The following is a 25,684-nucleotide window of genomic DNA, read 5'->3' on the forward strand; positions in this document are numbered from 1 at the left end:
TTCATTTTAAGAATGAAATTAATGTCTGAAGCTATACTATTTTCTTTCTTTCTTTCTTTAAAGCCATTTGGTAATTGAGCATCTGGCAAAGTGATGCTGAGGGTCCATGACCAACAAATGAAAAGCAAACATTTAAAAAAACTGAAAAGCAATCAATGAAAGAATCAACCCTCCTTGACATGCGATTACTTCCTTAAACGCGAGAGTTGCGAGAGAATGGACTTGTATACGCCCGCTTTTAGTATTAACTGAAAATGAAAGCTGGGAATGATCCCTTATATAGACTCTTAGAAGAGTCCGTTCCAGAGTCTGAGGAAACAGATTGCTATTGTTCTTTTCTTTAAGCCACGGCTGAACTAGAATTTGTCGGAACATTTCACGAAAGCAGCTGCACGATGGACACGATTACGCGGGCAACGCTGTTCCCGCACCTTTAAAAAGCTTTGGAATGTATTGCCGCGCCGCAGACTTTCATCGTCACGTGAGTCGCGATGAAACAGGAAGTGGTCGTTCAGTGGCGGCGAGAGGGGGCGCGACGTCAACAGAGGGTGCCGTTGGTGTTTATAGGCGGATTTCACTCGGAGTTACAGCAATTTAAGTCGCGAAGGTACGTTTTTGTTACTTGCAGCGGAGGTTTTATTCCAGAATCTGGCAGCTAAAGTGATGCAATTTGGTACGCATTTTTAACCTGATTCGATGTATGTTTAGGCAGAAATGCATCTCATTGATTCTAGTGGGACTTAATCTCAAATGCAAGGCAATGATGCCTTTTACTGGACCATTAAAAAAAATTAAACAAATACCAATCTTTCGTGGATGACATCCACTTTCTCAGGCTAAGATATCTCCTCTATGGACAGTGCAGAGAAACTGCACTTTCAAAGAAGTAATTCAGAGAATTGCAGTCTCGGTTTTGTGAACCGTCTCGTACATACGAATTTCGTTATGTGTGTATTTAATTAATACAATAAGAGATTTTGTGTGTTTTTCTGCTTGACGAAGATGAGGTGGTTTATTTTGGGTAAAGTGAGAAACTGGTCACCTGAGAAGGGGCTTTTACCCTTCCACACAGTCGAGCAAGAATGATCTCTGCTACAGTTTGGATCAAGTGGTAAGGACATAAGAGGAAATTGCGTCAAAATTTCTTGATTAGTCCCCTTGATGAAATCACAATCGTAATGTAGATGTTTAGTTATATTACTACAGTATTTAGCTGCCTTAATATGATTTTGTCCTGTAGAGGGAAGCAGTGCTCACAAATGGTAGCATATTTCTGTGCCATCAGGTCAGTTATTGAAGCATCAGTTAGAGATTATTCTCTAACCATCATCCAATTTCATGTTTTGGGCTGCATACAGATGTGCAAGAGGTGGGGGTTTCTGCACCGTGCACGGCTCTGTCTTCCCTTGCCAGGACATAAATGCAGCCCAGTGCCATGTGCCTGTTCATAGAAACTGCTCTGTGCAAACTCCGTAGTTCAGTGACCTGTTCAGTTTCCAGTGAAAAGCAGAACACTACATTTGCTCTGAACTAGAAGGTGATTATAAGCAGTTAGTGGGCTCTGGTCATGGACTCGCCCTTTTACTTCAGTATATCTGTACAGCTGTTATACTTTTAAGCAAAAGTGTGTAATATCTTGTGCCACAGATATTACAGGGTTTAAAACATTTACCTTTTGGACGGCAGTACTCGGAACCTGCAACCAAGCTGGCTGGGGGATTCTGGGAATTGTGGTTCAAAAAAAGGTAACTTCCAGGCTCTCATGTGAAGGTCACGTGTTCCCTGTTAGCCTCAGAATTTCCTAAATGTTTTTTTCAGAGTATGCTAATGTGCCTAAGTGAATAAATTAATATAAATATTTAACTATCCCAGAAGTCCATGATCAAGGGAAGGCATGTTTTGGAGGTCCAAGGACCACACAAACCACACCCCTATTGATTTTCCTACAAAAATGGAAATCTTTTAAAAAAAAACACCAATCAAATAAGCTCCCTTATGGCCAGAATATTTTAAGAAATAAAGAATTAGGGTACAGTGCACCTGCATTTGGGCCCCCAGGTTTTATTCGCAGCTCATGGACTGCACAATGAAAGAGGCGGCACATTTTACCTCCTAATTCACACCAAGGGCCTTTCCCTTCATTCACTGCTGGCTGGCAGAATAGTCCACCCCCCCTTTCCTTCTGAACTCTATTAGTTATGCTTTAACATAGTCTTGCCTAACCTGCTGCCTTGCACACACACACACACACACACAAATGGCATCATCATCGCCTGAAAGCATGTTCTTTGTATATCAAACATTTCTAGTCTCGGGGCCATTGTTTAGTTTTCCATAATTGTTGGCATATTTTTATTAATAGTTTGACAGATTCTCTTTCTGTAGCTTTGACTGCTTCTATTGGCATCTTCATCTACTCTTTCTATTTCTTCCAAGTACAGTACTTTGAGAGCAGCTTTCACTTTCTAAAGCTAAAGTTTTCTTCATCACATGATTCTTCTTGAAAGGAATTTGTCGTCCTTGCATCTCTTCTGGATAGTTCTTCAGCATCTTAGCACTGATCTTTGTCTTTGCATGATGGTATCTGGAAAGTTTCATTCTCTATTATGACCCCGTTTCTGTCATCTTTTACATTTGCTTGACACTACCATTAACAATTTTAATTCTTTCCTCCCTCATCCATTTAGGCTTTTATTTTTTATTTTATTTTTGACTGCAGGAATACCGGTGTGTGTTGTTCTGGCATTCTTCCCTGATAATATCCCTGGTTTCAAGCCACAGTTGTTCTGGTTCATGGTCAATTGAGTTTAATAATGCAAACCTATTCTTTATATGCTCTCCAAATTGATCAGAAATTTTATTTAAGTTATATGTTGGCAAGACAATTTTTTTTAGTCTTCTTCATCTTTACTCTAATTTTTGATATTATCAATTCATGGTCAGTACCACAGTCTTCCTGATCTTGTTCTGACAGAGAAATAATACAGCTTTCCAATCTCCTATGTCCAATTAATGTAGTCTATTTTATTTCTATATTGGCCATGTGGTGATGTCCATGTGTGCAGCTGTCTGTTGTGTTATCTGAAGCATGTATTTTCAGTAAACAGATTACTGGTTTGACAGAATGTTGTAAGTCATTATCTTGCTTTATTGCTGATCCTGAGGCCAAACTCTCTGACAACCTTTGGTTCACTTTTGTTTCTCGCTTTTGTGTTTCAGTCACCCATGATTACCAGAACATTCTTTGTGTGTGTGTGTGTAATCAGTTTCCTCCTGGACACTTGAATAAAAGCTTTCAGTTTCTTTTTCAGCATCTGTAATAGCACAGAGTGATTGATGGTTATGTTGATAGGTCTTCCAAAAAGTCTTATTGATATTATGCAGTCAGACCTTGCATTATATCTCCTAAAATCTTGCCTCAGTATAACAGCCATGTCATTTCTTTTGAGTTTCCAGAGTAAAACCTTTTGTAACTGACTGACTAAAATGCCTCATTCCAGGCAGCCTAAGTTCAATCATACCAAATGCTGCAATACTGTATTTAAACATTCTGTTTCTTGCTTTATATTTCTAGTTTTCCTTGATTCATACTTCTCACGTTCCAGTTGTATGTGCCATACAGCACCTGTCATCTGCTTAGATTTTATAGGTTAAATTCAGCTGGTAGTCCCAGCTAGAGTAAACCAATTATTTAGTAGCAAGACAGCACTTATGCACATCCTATTAATCTGGTGTCTGTTGAGACGACTGATAGCATTCTGGCCATTCATGTAACTTCAATACATGAAATGATGGCAGAGCCACACCTTTTAAATGTGGACATGCCCATCATGTAAAATATTTGGGATGTTTTAAAGGTAAAGGCATGCCAAATATTTCTGGGATGTGGTGATGCTGCGGGTTTAACCGCAGAAGCCTCTGTGCTGCAGTGTCAGAAGACCAGCCATCATAAGATTGAATCCACACGGCCGAGTGAGCTCCTGTTGCTTGTTCCAGCTCCTGCCAACCTAGCAGTTCAAAAACATGTAATTGTGAGTAGATAAATAGGTACCACCTTGGTGGGAAGGTAACAGTGTTCCGTGTCTAGTTGCGCTGGCCCCGTGACTACGGAAACTGTCTACGGACAAACACTGGCTCTACGGCTTGGAGACGGGGATGAGCACCTCACACTAGAGTCAGACACAACTGGACTATATGGCAAGGGGAACCTTTACCTTTACCTAAAGGTAAACGGGTCCTTTTTATTATTACTATTCCAGAATGGTATGTTCAACTTTGTTTCCTTCTATTAGCGCTCTGTGTGTGTGTGTGTGTGTGTGTGTCTGTCTGTCTGTCTGTCTGTCTGTCTGTCTGTAAGATAGAGTAAGTGAGGTGGAGTGGGGGAAGAGATAAGCAGTATCAGGCTGCCAGCTTTGGCTCTGCCCACCAAGAAAATTGAGCACCAGTTACTTCTGATTAAGACATAGTGCCACATCATTTTTTTATGTGGAAGATAATTTAGAACTCAAACTGTGATTTGGTTTTTTTTAACATCTAGCAGACAAGCCATGTTTTAGAGCTCCTTAATTGCTTTTCTTATCTGCCTTCTCATGTCATTCAGTTTTGCATCAGTCAGACTGGCTGTAAGTGGGGAAATGACTGTTAACCATAGCTCAGAGCTTGAAAAAGTAACATGTTTGGCTACCAGACTAAGAATCTCCAACTACAGTATAGTCCAAAAAGTAACTTCTCCATTCTTTCAGTTCAGATTGTTGCAGAGTTTTGAAATGTTGTTAAAATTTCCTCAGCTGTGCAGCAGTAGTGCAAGCATTCACAAAGTAAAATAGCTACTAGTTCCCAGACAGTCCACCCCCTTTTTTCTCATAACTGGCACTTATAGTCTCTGTGACTCACTCTGAGACATCAGTAATATACAGTAAAGAATCAAAATACAGTATTCCATTTACAACTGTGAATATACCAATAGTAAACTAATTAACACCAGGACTGCTTTTTAACAAATCTGCTTCAGTACAGTGGACCCTCGACTTACAGACGGCTCGACTTACAGACTTTTCGAGTTACAGACTTCTCTGGCTGCAAAATTTAGATTCGACTTGCAGCCAGAGAATCGACTTACAGACCAGAAAAAACCCAAAATGGAACAAAAATAGAATAAAAACTGCTGGTTATGGGATTAATCGGTTTTCAATGCATTGTAGGTCAATGGAGATTCGACCTACAGACTTTTCGACTTGCAGCCACCATTCCAATACGGATTAATTCCTTAAGTAGAGGGTCCACTGTATACTTCAGCAGGCATTTTTCTACGAACCATCATCGACTAACAGTAACAGACTCTCTGAGGAAAAAGAACTCTCAGCAGAGGGGTGGGGCTCTCTTTGAATTCTGTGCCAGGAGGGAACTCTACAGTATTGGTTAATGCTGGACAGATAGACAGTTAAAGGTCCCTCCCAGCCAAACAAGCTAGAAGGCAGCATGTGAGGTTGCAATAAACTCCAGCACAGACTTTGTACAAACCCATTGTTTGTACATCCCATAGTAGTCAAATCACTAGATTGTTTGGCATGATGTCTTACTTGAGGCTTTATGTTGGTACATCTGGGAGCTGCTTGATCAAGAAAAATATTGCTGTAAATATCCTAATTGGCTGACCTTAATACCAAAGTAATTATGAGAGAACGCCCAGTGGGAGGGGAGTAATCTTTCAAATTCCAATATGACTTTAATTTGGTAAGATTAAATGTAAGGTGTGGCCAAGAAGTATCTGTCTGAAGTAAATGCAAGCTTTAGTTTAGGCTGGTTCGTGCAGAGTATATGTATTTATACTTCCTTAATATGTAGACCAATTAACTGATAAAGAGCTGCCATGTAGCATAACAGGCATATAGTCTTGCCCTATAAAGAAAGAGTACTAGAGAAAAGATGTACACTCACCTTGTTGTTACTGTACTTGATTCTGCAGCCAACAATCCTTTTGCATTGATCCTTCTCAGCCCTTGATGTTTATTTTATGTTAATGTAAGTTAACCTTCAATTTTGAAGGTAGCTTATGCAGGCCAGTTTGTGCCAGTATAGCATCAGCCAAGTGCCTGTTTTTACATGCCTGACAAATTCTACACCAATTTGTGTTCTAGCTGCAGATCCTTAGATGGAGCCCAGCAAGAAAACTCAGCATCGAGGTACTTTTGAATGTGAGCTGTGTGGATTAAAAGCCCCATACAGCTACTATGGTCAGAAACCTCCAAACCCCTACTTGGTTGCGTAAGTATGCTTTCCATCCCATTTCCCCTTGCAGTCTATATTATGTCTTGCAGTAATATCTTAGAAGCCTACTCCAGTTTCCTGGGTTACCTGGGGAACACGGAATGGTTTTCTTACTCTTCCTTACCTTACCTTGGTACTTCTAGTGTGGAAGGATCAGCCAACTGCCCAGGGGGCACCCTACTGTTTTCATATCCTTTGCAGAGGCTCTTTCCATGTCCCCCAGGGAATAATAAAGTCAGTTATCATGATTTATAGTTTAAACCATACAGATGCATGAGAAATTGCAAATTGGGGGCTGTGCTGGATAGCTCCGTGTTTTAGCCATCTGGGAGTTCAGTTCCCCACTGGGCCTTCTTGACAGAGGCTGGACTCAGTAATCCATAGGGTCCCTTCCAGCTCTGCAGTTCTAGGATTATGATGATGATGATTTACTACAAGCATATATTGGATGAACTTTTGTACGAATTTGATGCCTAATGATATTTTGCTATCCTAAAGGGAGGACATTCATCATACGTCTGAGTGGCTGAATACAACCTTGCCTTTACCTCACAGTGACCCTTAGCTATTTGCCACCTGTGTCTGAGTATCATTAGTTTCAGCAAAAGAGAATCTCTTGATTACTGTAATCATTCAGAATTTGGTGTCTGCCAAAGGAAAGGGCATGAACTGCTGTTTTTTTAGGGCAAAGAATATACATTTGGAATATCAGGTTAAATCTGAAAAGTCACAAAACAATAGCTTCTGCAACAGAGGAACATTGCAAAGTTATGATGGATCAAGTTGAATTGGTGGTGCATTGGTTCAAGGCAGTCGTGACCATACATGTTACAGCTAAGACATGCTACTTTAGTAAAGTAAAACTAGAGACATGCCTTGCTTTTACACCAGAGGGGAGAAACTTCTTATGTGGCTTGATCCTTGGCATATATACATGGAAGGAAGCCTGTGGGGCCTATTCCAAAGTTAATGTGTGTGCAACAGCTGCCAGGGTAAAAACTGTGTGATTTCAGAAGAACTTTTCCTGTGTATTTCAGTAAAAAAGCCTTTTTAGTGGTGGAGGTCCATCTTTGGAATATTTTTACTAAAGATACTTGCTTGCTACCTGACAAAGAACTTTACCCCCTTTCCCAGACATTCAGTCACCATTTATGCATTCATTTATTTTAGCATGTTAACTTCCATAGAGAAATGTCCTCCACATGTTGCTTTTATAGATTTATTGTTAATAGTTGATTGTAATATATTAGGTATTTCTAATAATCTGTGGTGAGCTGCCCTCATAGTGCACTTAAAGGCAGGATATACATGTAAGTAATAAATAAACCCATATGACCTCCAGTGTCATTTCTATATATCTGGGACTCTCAAACAGCCACCATCCCGGCTAAGCTTCTCAACTGCTGTCTTCTGAGCCCCGTGGAGGCACAAACAAAGCCAAGGATCAAGCTGGGGAGATTTGGCAGGTCTGTCCCATTCTTCTGCCCCTCGGTTGTTCGCTTCCATTTTACGTCTCCTGGCCTTCACCTGCAACTGGGTAGCTGAAGGGCATGAAGGGGACAACTCTGACAGGGTCACTTCAGGACTGGGAGAGAAGGCACATGAGCCCTTTGCTTTTTAATAGAAGAGCAGGTGTTGATGTAAGGGTGATTAGATGTGGGGATGAAATTGCTCAGGAATGGTTGTTTCAGCTTGTCTGTGCTGTACCTTTAAAGTATGGAATTCTCCTTGCCCAGCCTTCTGGAAGAAAGCTATGTCATGAAGGATCCATTCACCTCTGACAAGGACAAATTCCTCATTCTTGGATCTCGGTGTAATTTGTGTCGCAAGTGTGTATGTGTTGGCACAGTAAGTAGTAGCATGTGATGCTTGCTGCATTTATATCCTTGTTGTTGGTTTCATGGGCAGTGACCTAGTGAGAAGAAAATCAAGTTCGGCTAGAGAGTAACCTTTCTTCTGTCCTTGTTTTATTGCTACCTTTACTTCTACAAAACATAATTCTATAGTACTAGCGGGCTTGTGGCATTTTTAAAAATAGGGCCAGGCATTTGTAATATGTGTAAGAACAAGCCCTTGGCCACTTGGCTTCACTGGGTGTTCAACAAGCACCAGCACAGAAGCTTTTCAGGCCCTGGATCCAGGCGGCCTCTGCATGTTTTTGGAATTCCCAAATCCTGACCTCCTCCTAAACCAGGATGTGCACACAGCCCACCTTCTTTTCCATTCATTTGACCAGGATGACAAGTCAGGACTCCCCACTAGGGATGGGTTTTTCAGAATTCAAGGATTCCCAGTCCCATAATTTAGCAGAACCTTCCAGGATGAAAGATGGGACCAGGAACCCTCAAACTGACAGGAGGTAGAGCAGCACCCTCACCTCTATGCCGTTCCTGTGCTGCTTCTTTGAACCACTAGAAAAGCACCATGGAGGTTGTGAGGATTCCCTGAGACTTGCGTGGGGGAATTAGTTCCGACAGAGGCTGCCTCCATATAGAATTTATGGAAAGCAGCCTCTGCTGGAACTTGTTCCCTCATGTGGAAATGCCAAGGAATCCTCACAACCTCCTGTGGTGCAACAGGGCATTTTTTTTCTAGTGGTTTGCAGCAGCAATGCTTGAATGGCATGGAGGTGAGGTGTCTATTCTACCTCCTGCCAATTTGAGGGCTCCTGTTCACATAATATGGCCTGGAGAGTTCCTGCTGTCTTACGGGACTGGGAGTCCTTGAATTCCAATAGTCCTATCTGCAACACTTCAACACAGCTTTTCATTAATCTGCAAATCTGTGATCTGCCTCACCATCATCCTATCATTGCCTCAACACATCATCTATTCATTTTTCCTAAAATTTACTTTCCATGCCCTTTTCCAAATAAACCAGAATCAAGAGCTAGCTTTGAATTAATGTTTGAAGACTATAAATTCTGGTTAGTTTGGAAGGACTTTATCTCAGTTCCTGGGTCACATGTAACAGGAACCTTTGCTGAATCCTCTCTTGTTTTCCTTCTCATATGAAAAGGAAGAATGAAGCTTCCGGTAGAGGACTGTGTGGAGGTGCAGGCCATCTGTACAGGCTTAATTTGACACACGAACTGGGTTCTTGGTGTGTGAGCACCCCATATGACAAGAAGCCAGCAGTACTGAATTTGTCCTTTCACAATTAACCTGCTCTCTTCAGCTGTTGGAATTTTTTTGTGACCATGCCACTATAAAAACTTGACAACTACTGGAGCAAGTGTTCATGTAGCAATTATTAGCATCAGGCAAGCTACTCTTTGGGAGCCTATTATGTACAAATACTGCAACAAAGCACAGGATCCAAGGCCTGAATTAAACATGTACAGTGGTGCCTTGCACAGCAAGGTTAATCCGTTCCGGATTAACCCTTGCTATGTGAAAGCATCGTTGAACGGGGCCGGAAAAGCCATTGTAACGCATTAAACATGGTTTAATGCGTTCCAATTGGGCCGAATACTCACCGTTCAGGGATGCTTTCCTATGGCCGGCAGCCATTTTCGCGCCCTCCCCTCGCTTAACGAGGGTGCGAAAACGCTGCGCGCGGCCATTTTGGGGCTTCCGGCGGCCATTTTGTAGCCGCAGAACAGCTGATCGGCGGGTCGCAAAGCGAAGGTCGGTAAGCGAACCGCTTACTGACCTTCGCTCTGCGATTTTCGCCCTTTGGGGCCGTCGCTCTGCGATCGCATTAGCGATCGAAAAAACATCCCCGTAGAGCGAATTCATCGCTCTACGGGTCGCTCGTTGTGCGAGGCACCACTGTACAAATTTGTGAATGCTGGCGCTGCAATTGTGGGAGTTGTAGTCCAAAACCCCACAAATCTGTGCACTACTAGCCAGAACTCTGCAATGTGGATGAATGATCGCAAATCCTAAGTTCTATCCAATAAACATAGAAAGAATGAGCTGGGAATGCAAGCATTGCATGGGGGGGGGAGAAACCTAGTTCACATCTTTTTTTCCTTCTGTAAGCCCTGTTTTCCTTCTCTTGTGATGAAGATCTGAGTTGTTTGGGTGTTACAGATTTCTCTAGATGTTATCTGAAATAATCTCTGCCTGTTCTGTCAAGCCAAATAGTCCCTGCTTGAAGGGGCTATGGAAGAGGAGAAAAATTTCCCAAGTTGTGCAACTGGAAAATCCTTTCATCAGGTTTCCCACACAGAGAATATTCTGGGCAAAGGTGTGCTCAAAAACATGACTCATAGCCCATCTCTAGTCTTCTGAAATGACGCCACTTGAGTTAAAGCTACTAGATTTGTTCTGCGGAAACAGAATGATGACTGGTTTTGGCCTGCACCTGAAACACACTCTATACTTGCAATTTGGCCTGTGGCAACAGAACAGTTTGAAGGCAGAGCAATTATAAAGACCTTGCATAAGTTTTTATGAGAAAATGGAAGAGGGTAAACATATGAAGGACTCTGCTGGATGAGACCATCCATTTAATCTGATATTAAGTTTCTAATCAGAGGTTGGGAAATTTACTTCTGGACTGTTAACTCCCACCCCTGCCCTGCAGGGTAGAGTCAAGAAAGTACGTTTTGGAAACTGGAATTGAATGAATCTTGCAAACCTGTATGAGCGGGTGCTGGCCTACAAAGTCTTTTTTCCCCTCATGGATGCGGGACAGAAAGAAATAAGGGCAGTTGGAGAGGTGGATAGATATCACTGTTTTCGGTGATAAGGTGATGTGGGTATAAAATCTGTTTTCAAATATTGCACATCTTGACAAATCTATCAATGCAGTTTAATCAAAGAAGCAGCTTAGTTAATTCCAATTGAAAATAGGTTGGTGTTTTCCTTCAGGTCAGTGGTTCCCTACCTTGGGTATGCCAGATGTTCTTGGACTGCTCTTCCCAGAAGCCCTCACCACCAGTTGTGCTGGGCAGAGTTTCTGGAAGTTGCAATCCAAGAACAGCTGGGCTACCCAAGGTTGAGAACTACTGTACTGCTCTGGAGTGAGGCCACAAATATACAAACACAGATTAATGAGTAGCTGTACAAATCCACAAAGGGCTAGATTCCTGTAAGTCACACTTTAAAAAGAGTAATTGAAATCCGTGGATCTACGCTGGTATTAATTTTTTTTGTTCTTCTTTTTCAGGAGTGTAGCCTTTTCTACTCAAAAAGATTTTGCCTCCCCTGTGTTAACTTACACTTAAAAGAGTTTCCTTTGGAAATAAAGCAAGATTTGGAAAAGAAAACACATTCTAAATCCCAGTCATCAAAAACAAAAGATTCAAAGAAGAGCTAGGTCAGTTTGGCTCAAGTTTCAGAAGTGTGCTTTTGTAAAATAAAAATTAAAAACCCATGTCTCATTCATCTGTTTTAGATTTTTTTAAAATTATTTCAATAATGGGATTTACTTGCAATGCTAAGCCTGAAACCTTACACTTATCTGATGGAAAGCCCTAGTGAAGCCAGTAGAGCTTCTTTCTATGCAAACTTGTATATATTTTTTCCTGCAAATAAGGAAACAAGCTTGAAAGGAAATCAGGCAAACCTGTTTTCCCTGTTTAGACAGACTGATATGTAAAATAGTGTAGGAGAGGTTTTTAACAAAAGTAGAACTAGATTGAACTCTTAACATATGTATCATAAACTACTTTTTACAGTTGTTCCATTACTTCCTGATTGGCTCGACATTCAGCTCATCCACATCCACCTAGTTGTTTGTGTATGTCAGAATGCAGGTTGGGCCATTTCTCACTTTTGCTGAATTCTCTGTTATCATTTAACACACAAGGTCATTCAACTGACACTTCACATGTGCAAGCCAATCATTTATCCAAAGGTGTTATGAAAGAAAAGTAAATAAGCTTATAAATTTCTTTGAGTTCCTTAGAAGGAACAAATAAAAGCATAAAAAAGAAAAATACGAAGAGCTACTTTGATGGGTTCTGCTTGGTTCAATATAGCTTTGGTTATCATTGGGGTGCTTTATCATTAAAAATGGTGAGGTTGCTGCAAGTTGCTAAGGTACGACAAGAACTCTTCTGCTTCTACTAAGCCTGCCTATCTGTGTCTCTCACCTTGCCTCTTGCTCTTCAGTATCTTGGAGGACAACTTTGTCATCCTTAGTGAAGCATTAACTGCTAACCTGGCTTCTGTTTCTGGATGCTGCGGAAGGCAGATGGGAGTTGCCAGCTTGCTCTTCATCTCAGATGGCAAAATGTCTTGCACCATCCCAGTTTTGACTGGCAATTCAAGAAGGCAAATTTCGTAAGTCAAGTTGATAAACAAGGAAGGCTTTAAGATAGCTGTGCTTTCTCAATCCTGATAGGCTTGAGGTTGTCCTTAGGACAGGCTGAACCCTGCAGTCACACAAAGAATGGGAAAGGATACACAAGACAGAGAGCACATAACAAATGGAGCGTTGTGCCTTGTTTTGAATCTGGTTTAGCTATCGATTTTGTTTATCATTTTTAGTGTGGTATACATGCTGTTTTTAGCTTTTAAATATTATCTTTTATGGTGTGGGACGTGGTGGTGCTGCGGGTTAAACCTCAAATCCCCTGGACTGCAAGGTCATAAGATCAGTACAGTAGTGCCTCGACTTACGAACTGGTTCCGGAACTCCATTTGTGACTCAAAATGGTCGTAAGTCTAAGTACCATTTCCCATAGGAATGCATTGAAATGCAATTAATTCATTCTGGCTGGTGGGGGGGAACCACACTGCAATACCCATCGGAAGCAGCCTCTTCACCTACCAACAGTTAGCAATTTGAATTCCCCGCCTTTTATTCCCTGCCTTTTTTGGATTGTAACTTGAAGCTCCGGCTGTAAGTCAAAGCAAAATTTTACGTCCGGAGCTGGTCATAACTTGAAATGGTCGTAAGTTGGGATGTTCATAAGTTGAGGCACCACTGTAGTTCAAATCCACACTACAGAGTGAGCTCCCATCACTTGTCCCAGCTCCTGCCAACCTAGCAGTTAGAAAGCATGTAAAAATGTGAGTAGATGAAGAGGTACCACCTCAGTGGGAAGATAACAGCCTTCCGTGTCTAGTTGTGCTGGTCACGTGACCACAGAAACTATCTACGGACAAACACCGGCTCTGTGACTTGGAAATGGGGATGAGCACTGCCCCCTAGAGTCAGACACGACTGGAAAATTTGTCAAGGGGAACCTTTTCCTTTAATGGTGTAAGCTGCCTTGCATATTCAGCTTATGATCTACAACAATTCATTATCCTTCTTGCATATAATATTATTGAGTCATCCTTTAACTCTGTATTTGGTTCTCCCCCAGGTGTAGAACTTCCTACTTCTCTCTCTTAAATTTAGTTCTACTCAGCACCATGCTCAAAACTATCAAGATCTTTTTGAATTTTGTAGGAAGGGTAGCTGTGTTAGTATGTGCAAGCATTATAGGTGAAAACAAAGTAAAAATAAAAATGGTTGTTGTGGGTTTTCCGGGCTCTTTTCCGGACCAGAGCACAGAGTGTTGTCCTCTGAAGATGCCGGCCACAGAGACTGGCGAAACTTTAGGAAGAACAATCTTCAGAACACGGCCAAAGAGCCCGAAAAACCCACAACAACCATTAGATCCTGGCCGTGAAAGCCTTCTTGAATACTATATGGAATGAATTATCCTCATCAAGCAAGGCACCACTATGTTTTTTTACATGAAGTGTGCAAAACTGCAGGCTTGTGTGAAATGACAGCAGTTGCTTCATTTCATGGATTTTCAAGAATTATAATTGAGTAGGTTCCTTGCATCTTTTTGGTCACACAGCAACCTGTACTTATTGTTTGTGCTTTCCTTCTCAAAGGGAAGAGACACTCGTTTTGTGTAGAGATATTTTGTATACATTGCTGGGGAAGCCTTTAACCAGTGGTGATATGCTGCTGCTGCTGATGTAATTATTTTTGCATACGCAAAGCTATACAACATGTTTTCAGCCAGTATGTAGATTCTAATTGGAAAAGAGTTTTGAACATTAAGCCTTAGGTAAAAAAATGTGTAAACTGTCCTTTTAGCAATGTGTTCATTTTCTTATTTAACCACTTCCAATCTCATCCAAAACTAATGTTGACATACTCTATTATAATATTTTATCAAGTGTAAGGGCTAATTACATAATTGACTGCGTATTTGAGCATGTGTTTGCAATTTGGTTCTAAAAAGATTGCTCACTTTGTTTTATTCCATGCAGCTGCATAATAAAGCAGAGCACAACAAGATGAACACACTCAGAAAAAGGGCAGTAAGGTGGACACTCAGCTGTAACTCTGCTTACAACAAAAGACGAAGGGTTATTAGTGCCAAGAGTCACCTATGTGGATGCAGATAAAATTAAACATATTACAGTGCCAAAGTGTCACCTTCAGAATGTAGCAAAATCTTTTCCTTATCACAGTGAATAATTTGTTTTTTAGATCTAGATATTTGTTACACTGTCATCACTAGTGCTGAAGATCAATTTTTTAAAAACCCTTTATTTTGAACTGTTAAGGCAAAAATCACACTGTAAAATTATCCTTTTTACATACAATCATCAGTCTTACAAACTAATATTAAAGTACACCCAGGTTGCAACAAGATCCCAGCAGACTAGGGCCAGAAACAGACAAGCGATAGAGCTGAAAGCACATCAGGAATAAAGAGAGGGGACTGAAGCAGTTTTTCCCTGTTTATGAAATCAGACTTGAAAAGAATCCTGTGCTAAAATCCTGAAGACCAAACCACAAACAAAGTAATTTACATAATCCCAGAGGTGAGAGAAGCTCATACTGTTCACATTAGTTAAGACTTTTCTTCCAATCACAGGCTATCTCTAATGTCTGTTTCTGACCTCATTACGTGCACTTTATTGTTCACTCCTTTATCCTCTGAATAAGAAAAAGAATGTCGAATAGTAAGTTAGAAAAATACATTGCCAATTAATGAACATTTTTATTCTGACATGGACAGACATACAACTTTGTTAACATCCTCCCTTTTAGTTTTTTGTTTTGCAAGTGAAAGGAAAGAAAGTGAAGGTTTTGCATTTCCATCCAATTCATGTTTTACGCTCACACCTGAGTATTGCTACATGCAGCTGCTAAACTACTGAATATAACCTGAGTTAGTGTTTATGTACAGAAGCTAAAGATCATTCCTGTGAAACGGAAATTCCATGCTAGCATATTAAATCTTTCTCCTTTCTCAACTATGTAAGGAACGTGCAAGCTCTCCAGATTTTACAAAAACCAAAGGCTTTTGCTTTCACTTCCTGTAAGTATGAATGCACAGAATGACTTAAATTGGTTTCAAAAACTGTTCAACAGCTTTTACTACTTTCCCATGAGCAGTTACATGGACATGTAATACTCGCATGAATGCCAATATCAATTTTGTGTAAGGCATATGAAATATATATACATTGTTTGCAAAAATGTCTACAAGAACAACTTCTCAATTATTACAGTCTTTTAATGGCAGTATTTATTGATGTGTGCTTATTTTTTCTACAATTTCTGAACCTGCAGATCATTCCAAAAGGCACATGGCAAAATGGTGGAGTTAAAGGAAACATAAAAATAAAAACTTTAAATGAAAATAAAGTTGTTCGGATGGTTTGTTTCACAGCTTTAACTCTGTAACTGATCAGTTCAGCCTACACAGTAAGCATTAGCCACCCATGATCTTGGCAGAGGCTATTTAGTTACGTATCGTCTCTGCTTGGATTGTAGGCCAAAATGGACACAATAATGGTTATTCGGTGGTTGCCAAAGGTACATTTCCTACGTCTTAATCCTGCTAGCTTTTCTCTGAAGCTTTATCAGGCTTGTCTGATCCAAATAGATTAAATACCTTTAGGCTTAACACAATTCAACCCTGTTGTCCAGCATGAAGCAAAAAGAGGGTATAGTGGTAGAAGACCAGCATCTGAATTCTGACTTTTTAGCTCAGAATACTAGCATGTTATGTGCTAGATCACAATATTTCCTTTTACAATTATTATGAACATATTCAATATTTGCTGTTCCTTGTGAAGCCAGTTAGAATACTTTTCTCTGTTGTGAATCTGTGTTTCATAAGTGGACAGAATTCACATTTCCTTTTCCTTGAAAGCTTGGTTTGCCTTTTAAAATTAATGATGGATGTTCCACATACTTCTAAGTGTTCTCAATCCTGTCTGTACTTGGAAAGCTGATGAAATATTCACAATGGAAACGTTCCTTGCAATAAATAAGGATTCAGTTGGTACAACTGAATCGTATACACCACGTGAGGAAGTCTTTTAATATGTCCCCCTTCAAGAATCTGACTGCAAATAACCCCGAGCACAGAGAAGCATACAAATGACAGAAAAGCACTGCCTTGCTTGTGGTTATTTCCCCTAGGCTGAGAGATAACTAAAGGATATTTAATACATAGCTACCTCCACAGGAATAATTTCCTAGCCTGATTGGTATTGTAATGAAGTCATCTTTATTTATCTTGAAATGGACATTACAACCCTTCTAAAAGTGCCACTTCCATCATGTGAATTGGACCATGGTTCCACAATCTACAAAGAAATTGCAATTAAGGTTACACTTACATTTATATAAACCTCCAGGTGACTATAGACAAGCCATAAAGCCTGGGTGGGCAATCTCAATGGGGCAGAGGGATGTTTTTTTCAGATTTGCCAGGAGCCCCAAGGATGCTGTTCCAAGGGAATGGAGCTAAAAAACCAAATGTGCATATTTGCATTTATTTTAAAATTGGATGTACGGTCATTCCTTATTGTTAACTGTATGCACTAAGTAAGTTCTGTATTGTTAACTGGAAAAATGAGTTTAACCATGAAACGGGGAGGTAAAGGAAGAAACCTTGGACCCACTAGTAGCCTCTCTTTTTTTTTTTAACTTTTAAGAATTGGTGTTGCTGGGGTCTTGGGGTGTTGAGGCTCTCTCAAAACATGGCAAAAATGCTCCTTTGGACATGTAGAAAATATGGGAATTTATGAGTGGGTGGGCTTTTTTTTCATTTTTTAAAAAAATGCTTGGTGGTGTGGGGGTTCTGGAGGGCTCCAAAAATGGCTCTGGGGGCCATGTATGGCCCATGAGCTACTTGTTGCTCACCCTGCCAGATAACAGCCATTCCTCTCATCATGCTTGCAAAATGTTGGAGGGCTGCACATATGAACGTGTCCCATGGAACATGTCTTTTGATTTGTTTTCTCCTCCCTTAATACTAAGCCAGCAGCACTGTGGAAACAAATAGTACTATTTCTCAAAGATGTCCTGACTACAGATGGGGACGAAATGCCAAAATGGCAGTTCTTCATGGTTTGTCAAGGTTGATGAACCATGAATTTATGAATGTTTTACCGACGAACCACAGCTTCTTGAGTAGCCTAATATGCAAGCTCCTTTTTTCCTACATAATTCATAGAGGTAGCTAATTTCATTTTTAAGAAATAATTTTTTTCCAACTTACTGATCACTGCCCTAATCCTGAGTATTTTTAAATAATGCAAGCAATTTTCTAGTACGCTTTTAAACAGTGTTCTCACTGAAACCCACTAATACATCATTTAACTGTCTGCAAGCCCTCCCAATTCTGTTTGCACTTAGAATTCGCAAATTGGTTCTTTGGTGTTTTTTGTTTTTCAGACACCCAGTGGCTGTCTGAAAAAAAGACAGGGCCCACCCCTGCCTCCCATTTTTGATGTTGTAAAAATAGGTTTATAATAAATGTAGATGGTTATATTACATTACCCTTATTAACTGGCATATAACCACCCCGTGAGTTAACAACAAGTCTGATTATAAAGTAATACATCTTTGAACAAGGCCACACTGGATATAATAGGCAATGCTGATTTCTTCCTTTAGAAGTAACATGCATGATTGTGTTCATATTACTGATACAGAAAAAGCACATGTTACTTAAGCCCAAGCATTGGAGGTTAATTTAATATTTTCTTTTCAGCAGGAATATTAATTTTCTATCAGTTTATTTCTGGAAATTTTTACATGAAATGAACGGAAACTTCTGTTATGCCTGATCCAACAGCACCATATCTTTGTAAGTTTAATCATTTCAAAACAAACAAACAGGAATACAAAATGTATGTGTACTTTGTGCGTGCAGGTGGGAACAGAAACAAATAAACCATTTCCATGTCACAGAGAAATGCCAACAAATAAAACCTAAAGTGCATATATGCACATGGAAAACACAGTACAATACAGATGGCGGTGAGTTCAGTACTCAGTGACTCTTATTTGCTGATTGCAGTTAAAGTTGACAAATATCAACATGAAGAAGCCTTGCCAGGTAGTGAAAACAAAAACAAAAAGAGGAAGTTGCTCCCTGGCCCAGTCTATGTGTTAAAATTACATAATTTCTTTCCAAAGTGCTAAGTGTTGTAAGAGGAAAAAAGTTCAACAAACCACAGGCCAATAATGGATAGAAATGAGACTAAAAAGCTTTGCTACTCAGTTACAGTTCAGAATGCTTCCTACTTCTTGTGAACGCAAGAAAGCAAGCCTGCAAGCTAAAAGCAGGTGGCAACCTAATACAATACTGCTGCTGCCCAGAGAACCTGAGGTACGGCTTCATCCACTTCACTTGGTGGCTGTTCTACAAAATGGATTCAGTATGTGGCAGGCATGCCCGCTTTTGAGTCGACAGGAGGAATTAAGAGTATTCACCTCCACCGCATCTGCCACATAATCTCCTATGGCTTAAAATATCTGTGAATACACAGACAGAAATTATCTAGATTGCCAGCCAGTGCAAAAACATCTTTGTGGGATTTGGAAGTACAAGAGTATATTTTTATCCTCCAGAACAACAGACTAAATTTGCCTGAAAAAGTGTGGTGACTATACAGAGACAACAATGCCACTGTGGCTGAAATTCAGTAGCAAGTCATGACTAGAGGAGGCCCATTGCATCAATATAACTTAGAGGTGACTCATCAAATCCTCACTGATTCAGTTGGTCTACTCTAGTTGTGACTTACTACTGAATTACAGCCACTATGTATGGTTTTACATAATGACAAAGTGTTATTGTTTGCATTAGGGAGGATGTTTTGTTATGTGCCATGAAGTCAGAACCCTAATAGGGTTTTCAAGATAAATCAGATATCTAAGAAGTGGTTTTACCAGCGCTATACCCCCCCCCACGAGCTTCTATGGCTGAGTGGGGATTCGAACCCAGGTCTCTTGAGTCCCAGGTCTGTCACTCTGTACACTACAACACACTGGGTATCCCTATTAGGAATAATAAATAAAGATAAATAATAAGGGGGAAAGTGTGACAATTTTTTGGAAATATTTTTGTTAGATTTTACAACCTGGTATCAGAAAGAGAGATTAGCCACTTGTATAGTAGAACTTTTTTCTTTTGCTGTAGTCTGAAAAATGTTATGCTTTGTGGTTTCACAAGGAGATAGAATTCAAAATGATAAAGATTGGGTAATTCTATATCTTCCTTACTAAACAAAAGTTCTGGGAAGGAAGCAGTCCTTATCCAGGAGAGCCCACTGACATGGACTGCACTTACCAGTGTCCTGGCAATATACGTAGATGCCCTCCACTTACATCCCTCACATTATACAGAAATAATTATCAGAAGACTAAGGATATGAGATATTAGAAAGTGTCAGAGATCAAAGAGACAGAAACAATGCAATCAAGATACATGTGTGCAAAAATAAAAAAAGTTTTCTATAGTTGATCTAAAGAATTTATTATATTGCATAGTGAAAGTCAGAATGAAAGCTTTTTCCACTTCCCTTGGATCTGCCATCCTGAGGTTTCCCATATCTAAATTACTGATTTATTGAGTAGCCTAATTTGCACGTTCCTTTTTTAACTTCATAATTCATGGAGGTAGCTAATTTCATTTTTGAGAAACAAACTTTTTTTCAACTTACTGATTATTGCCCTAGTCCTGAGTATTTTTAATAAAAGTGCAAACAGTTTTCTTGTGCACTTTTAGGCAGCGTTCTCACTAAAACCCACTAATACACCATTTAACTGTCTGCGAGCTCTCCCAATTCTGTTTGCACTTAGAATTCTTAGTAGTTGCCAGTGAAATATTGGATTGAAACCAAAATAGAATACATGTACATCCTGAAACTAATTATTTCATAACATTTTACATTACTCTTGATTATAAATATGGCCAATTCAGAGAATGGCACATAATGGAAACAGTGTGGTGCTAGAGAGATTGGTCAATTAGAAAACAATATCACTGTTTCAATATTTAAATACAATGTGATATAAATTTGATGAAATACAACCTGTCCATTTCATCTGCAGTCTAAAAAAATTCCCACAAGGAAAGTAGCCATTCAAGTACATTGAATCAACCATTTTCAGAATGAGCATTCAAGTACTTTGCCTTAACCATATTAAATCAATTATAAAAAGCTTCTGATTTGTCAAACAGGGGATTTATAGGGCAAAAGTCTATCTTTGGTAGTACAGGATTACCACTCCATAAATTGGATAGGAATATGTGGGTAATGACAGAGGGGGGCGCTATTTGGGTCCTTCAGTACAAATCATTCACTTTCCATTTATAAATAATTACCAGTACAGTGGTGCCTCACTTAACGACGATAATCCATTCCAGGAAAATCACCGTTAAGCGAAAACATCGTAAAGCAAATTTAAAAACCCCATTGAAACGCATTGAAACCCATTCAATGCATTCCAATGGGGTAAAAACTCACTGTCCAGCAAAGATCCTCCATACAGCGGCCATTTTCATTGCCTGTATAGCGAGGAATCTGTCCCTAAACACAGCGGGGAGCCATTTTAATTACCCAGTGGCCATTTTGAAACCCCCGATCAGCTGTTAGTAAAACATTGTTTTGCGAAGAATCGGTTCCCGAAGCAGGGAACCGATCATCGCAAAGCGAAATTCCCCCATTTAGACCATCATTTTGCTATCTCAATTGTGATTGCAAAAAGATTGTTCTGAAGCAGATTCGTCGTAATGTGGGGCAATCGTAAAGCAAGGCACCGCTGTACCTTGGACACCCTATACACGGCTTATTATAATATGCAGCAAGATAAAACCTCCTTGATTATAAGCCAATGAAGCTGTAAGGTTTATACAAAATCATGGGGGACTGCCTTACAATCGGTAAGAGCTCGAACTGTGAGCTTATAAAACATGCTACAAAGACTACTATCCTTTTGGGGACTGGTATTCAGAAGAGACAATTGCATAGTTTGTTTGTTTGTTTGTTTGTTTTTTGTTTTGTTTTGTTTTTTGGCAAAACTGTCCTTAAAAAAGATACAGGATTTCAAAAATTACATTTTTGGCACATATGTACATGCTACTAATTGCAATTAAATACAATTGTATTTTAAGAAAGTAAATGTCTTTGAAAACAACATCTCTGTATACTTGCAACATACACTGGAGTTTTAGAAAAGCACATGACCAACATGCAGGCACTTCAAATATTGCAGTTTACATGGATATGTGAGCTTTTTACATGTACCTACAAAACAGCAGTTTGGGAAGTTATCAATGCATCTATCTGATATGGTGTTTATGGGTATATTTATGTTTCAACCATACTTTACAGCAGCTTAAAACATGCAGCTTCTTTCAAAGAAGCTTGGTAACTGATAGATGATGACTGCTAACAACTCTATTTGACACCCTTGTCATTCAGAGCTGAACTCACAAGATACTAAGAAAGGGAAATACGATCAAAATAGTTTTAATCTACAGCAGTGGTTCCCTTGGGTAACCTAGGTGTTCTTGGACTGCAGTTCCCAGAAGCCTTCAGCACTTTCACAGCACTGGCTGTGCTGGCCAGGGTTTCTAGGGGCTTCAGCCCAAGAACCTTAGTTGCCCAAGGTTGGGAACCACTGCAAACAGCTTATGTGGTAGCATGCTTTAATGCTTGGTCTTATTTGGATGTACCTGTAGCCCAAATGAATACCTAATTAAAAATACCAGAAAGACATGGGCTGCCATCCAGATTTTTTGTTTTTCTTATGCACTATCAAGTCACTGCAGACAATGAGCGACCTCCAAAGGGGTCTGTCATTAGCAGCTCATCTTTTGTAAAGTTGAAGTCTTACTTTCCTTTATTAAGTCACTCCATCTCGTACCCAGTGTTTGTCTTACTGCCATCACCTTTTCCAGACATTACTGTCTTTTCCAGTGACTCTTGTCTTACAGTGGACCCTTGACTTACAGACGGCTTGACTTACAGACTTTTTGAGTTACAGACTTCTCTGGCCACAAAATTTAGGTTTGACTTGCAGACTGAGATTTGACTTACAGACCAGAAAAAAACCAAAATGGAACAAAAACGGCCTGTTACGGGATTAATCGGTTTTCAATGCACTGTAGGTCAATGGAGACTTGACTTACAGACTTTTTGACTTGAGAACCGCCTTCCAATACGGATTAAGTTCTCAAGTCAAGACCCCACTGTATTATTATATGCCCAAAATATGATGGGCTCATTTTAGTCATTTTTGCTTCTACAGAGAGTTCAGGTTTGGTTTGATCCAGGACCCATTTATTTGCCTTTTGGTGATCCGTTCTCCTTCAATACCAAATTTTGAATGAATATTTTTTCCCCATTGGCTTTTTCACTGTCCAGCTTTCATGTCTGTACATATTAACTGAGAATAGCACGGTTGACCTTGGCCTTCGTCTTCAGTGACATGTCCTTTCATTTCATGGTCTTTTCTAGCTCCCTCAAGCCCTTCCAAGCCTTGGTTGCATCCTTCATTTGGACCGATGGTTGAACCAAGATATACTAAATCTTTAACCATTTCAGTTTCTTTATTGTCAGCATTGAAGTTTAGTTCTTCAGTAGTCATGATTTTTATCTTCACCTGCAATCCTGCTTTTATACTTTCTTTTTTTTAACTGTACAGTGGTGCCTCACAAGACGAGCGCTCCGTTTTATTACGAAATCGCAAAAGCAATCACAAAATGATGTTTCCTATGGGGGAATTTCGCTTTGCGATGATCGGTTCCCTGCTTCGGGAACTGATTCTCGCAAAACGACGATTTTCCTACAGCTGATCAGCTGTTTCAAAATGGCCGCCGGGTAAAAAAATGGCTCCCCGCTCTTTTCTGGGACGGATTTCTCGCTGCACGGGCAGTGAAAATGGCCACGCTATGGAGGATCTTCGCTAGACGGTGAGTTTCAAACCCATAGGAACACATTTTTAATGCGTTTCTATGGGCTTTTAAATTTCGCTTTACGATATTTTCGTTCTACAGCAATTTCGCTGGAACGAATTAAGATCATAATGCGAGGCACCACTGTACTGGGAGTTGTTTCAAGTCATTGCTGCTTTCTGCCTGTAATATGACATCATCTGTGTATCTTAACTTATTGACATTTCTTTCACCCATTTTCACTCCTCCTTCATCTAAACCTAATCTAGTTTTCCAAACTAGATAGTCAAGAAAATATTGTAGAGGAACAGTGTCCAGTGCCCCAAGCTTTTCCTCATGTCAATGTAAACAGTATGGAATAATATTCACCAAGTTGCTTTTATAAACTAGTGCTACCTCTTTGATTTATTCTGCCAATAAATAATGGCTAAAATCAAATCTGCCCACAGCCCTTTATAGACATAAAGTTCTGGATTGAGTAATACTTTAAAGTTACAAAATAAGGCAAACTTTCAAATTCTCTGTAAGTCTTTATCAGGCAAAAATCATATTGAATTTAGGATTAAGGCAACTGTATTTAGGAATGCAAACTCTGTCTGAGATCAAAATCCAGACCACAATGAATCATCCTCCAGTTCTGCAAAATTATGGGATCATTAGGTTTGTGGTCATCTATCTTGCATAGAAAATTGATTTTAGAAACTGGCCAGTTGTTATATGTAATGGAGAAGGAAGCATTTTTTCCTCACTCTTTTTTCAAATCTAATTCCATTGGCATGCAAAGCCCTTAAGAACTCACACAGGGTTCTTCATGATATATAGCTCATGTGACACAAATGTCACTGCCTAGGAAGAGAGACTTTTTTAAATGTTCCTCATCTGTGGAGATCAATCTACTGTGACATGGATATGTTTCTGAAAAAGAAGCTAGAATTTGTACAAGTATCTTAGATGCATCTAAAGGACTGGGTGCAATCAGTAGTACATAGATTTTCTGTTCTTCCAAAAGCAGACCATTTTGCCTTCTTCATGCCACATCCCAATCTGGTTTTCTAACTTTTGTGGATTTCAAATATAATTTGCCCTATATCATGTGAGAAAACAAACTGAAGTCCTTTTTGTGACCTTTGAATCCTGGCCCAAATGTCTAGCTTTTTCACGGAAATGAAGATGAAAAAGTGAGTGCTTAAAAATCAGAAACTTCAGAACCAGCATTTTAGTATGATCATTTGTCACATAACTAAATTCTCCCTGCTGCCACCAAAATTTCAAGTGAATCACAGATTATTACTGTATCCATAAATATTGTACAATTTATATTCAGTACATCAAAATAAGGCCTGGCATGACAAATGTGATATTCCAGTTATCTATATTTTTAAGCTTAGTGATGCTTTGCGATTAAAGCACAGCTGAGAAAAGTGTGCAAAGTAATTTGCTCCCATCTATTACTATTGCTCTTCTCTTTACATATCATACAGAAATGAAAGAACCCTAGTACATATCTTTGTAGATTTCTTGTAGCAAAGGGTGTAAGTGTGCATCAGATTCAGTCTTTTTGATTATCTGAACAAGCTGAGCATGCTCTGTGACAAGCTGTCGGAGGTCTGCCATTTTTTGTAGAAGTTTTGGGAAAAGGAAGATGTCATCCGGGTGGTTGCTTTGCAGGTGCAGTTTAAGTACATGCACAATGCTCTCCTGCATCTTTTCAATGTGTCCTATGTTTACAAGGCCAGGGCGATCTATTTTCAAAAACAGAAACATACATCGTGTTATTGATAGCTGTCAACATCTAGGAATAAATGTATCTTTTTATTGCAACAGATTAATACTCCACTCCACTGGAGGGAATGATCTCATAAAACCTGTATCCTCAGTACTATACTACATACTAAACTATACAATATTTCAGAAAATACTGCACTATCCTATTGAATAAGATTTTTTAAAACATAGTATGTGACTTGTGGCAGTATTTTAACAGTTTCTCCTCTCAATTATATTACTACCTTCTTTGTTCATTTGGCTGTAATAAATTTTGACACTGAACAAGCCATTTATTGCTGACTTATTTTTAAATCAATTAATTTAAGTAATATAGGCCCTAAATAATTCTAATGATTCTCTTCATCACGGCAAGAATTATTTAGGACCCATATTATTGAAATCAAATTAATTTTCCACTTGTTTCTCACAGCCCTTTAATCTACTGCATTGGAATAGAAAAGTATTTGACCGCAAAAGCTGCCATAAGCAGCTCTAAGTCCTATCTTAAGACAGAGAAGTTTCTCCATG

At 39.5% G+C, this 25,684-nt stretch overlaps 2 protein-coding genes across 10 annotated transcripts in view; one reads left to right on the forward strand and one right to left on the reverse strand.

Moving 5' to 3' along the window:
* Nucleotides 1-468: 468 nt before the first annotated feature.
* Nucleotides 469-15,831, forward strand: CDPF1 (cysteine rich DPF motif domain containing 1). 8 transcript variants are annotated; one of them, XM_073000904.2, is made up of 5 exons: nucleotides 469-607; nucleotides 6,138-6,264; nucleotides 7,983-8,115; nucleotides 11,386-11,535; nucleotides 12,333-15,831. In XM_073000904.2, exons 2-4 carry the CDS (start codon nucleotides 6,152-6,154, stop codon nucleotides 11,533-11,535), a joined length of 396 nt encoding a protein of 131 aa, XP_072857005.2. In that variant the 5' UTR covers nucleotides 469-607; nucleotides 6,138-6,151; the 3' UTR covers nucleotides 12,333-15,831. The 8 variants fall into 8 exon arrangements, with proteins under 8 accessions (XP_072857005.2, XP_078250284.1, XP_020641423.2 ...); XM_078394158.1 differs by having other exon boundaries at nucleotides 8,004-8,115; XM_020785764.3 differs by lacking the exon at nucleotides 12,333-15,831 and having other exon boundaries at nucleotides 530-673; nucleotides 11,386-11,592.
* The window catches only part of PPARA (peroxisome proliferator activated receptor alpha), a 30,082-nt gene continuing 19,102 nt past the window's right edge, over nucleotides 14,705-25,684 (reverse strand). For both annotated transcript variants that reach the window (XM_020785783.3, XM_073000901.2), the window contains one exon: nucleotides 14,705-25,131. In XM_020785783.3, coding sequence (XP_020641442.1) covers nucleotides 24,884-25,131 — 248 coding nt within the window. In that variant the 3' untranslated portion in view covers nucleotides 14,705-24,883. The remainder of the gene's footprint in view (nucleotides 25,132-25,684) is intronic.

This window comes from Pogona vitticeps, chromosome 5 (genome assembly GCF_051106095.1).
Source record: "Pogona vitticeps strain Pit_001003342236 chromosome 5, PviZW2.1, whole genome shotgun sequence".
In the NCBI taxonomy this organism is placed as follows: domain Eukaryota; kingdom Metazoa; phylum Chordata; class Lepidosauria; order Squamata; family Agamidae; genus Pogona; species Pogona vitticeps.

Bases quoted from the DNA above. Each gene is read 5' to 3' on its own strand.
- CDPF1 (XM_073000904.2), top strand. From the start codon at position 6,152: ATGGAGCCCAGCAAGAAAACTCAGCATCGAGGTACTTTTGAATGTGAG. The intron at 6,265-7,982 runs GTAAGTATGCTT...GTACCTTTAAAG, and splicing joins CCAAACCCCTACTTGGTTGC to TATGGAATTCTCCTTGCCCA. The intron at 8,116-11,385 runs GTAAGTAGTAGC...CTTCTTTTTCAG, and splicing joins AGTGTGTATGTGTTGGCACA to GAGTGTAGCCTTTTCTACTC.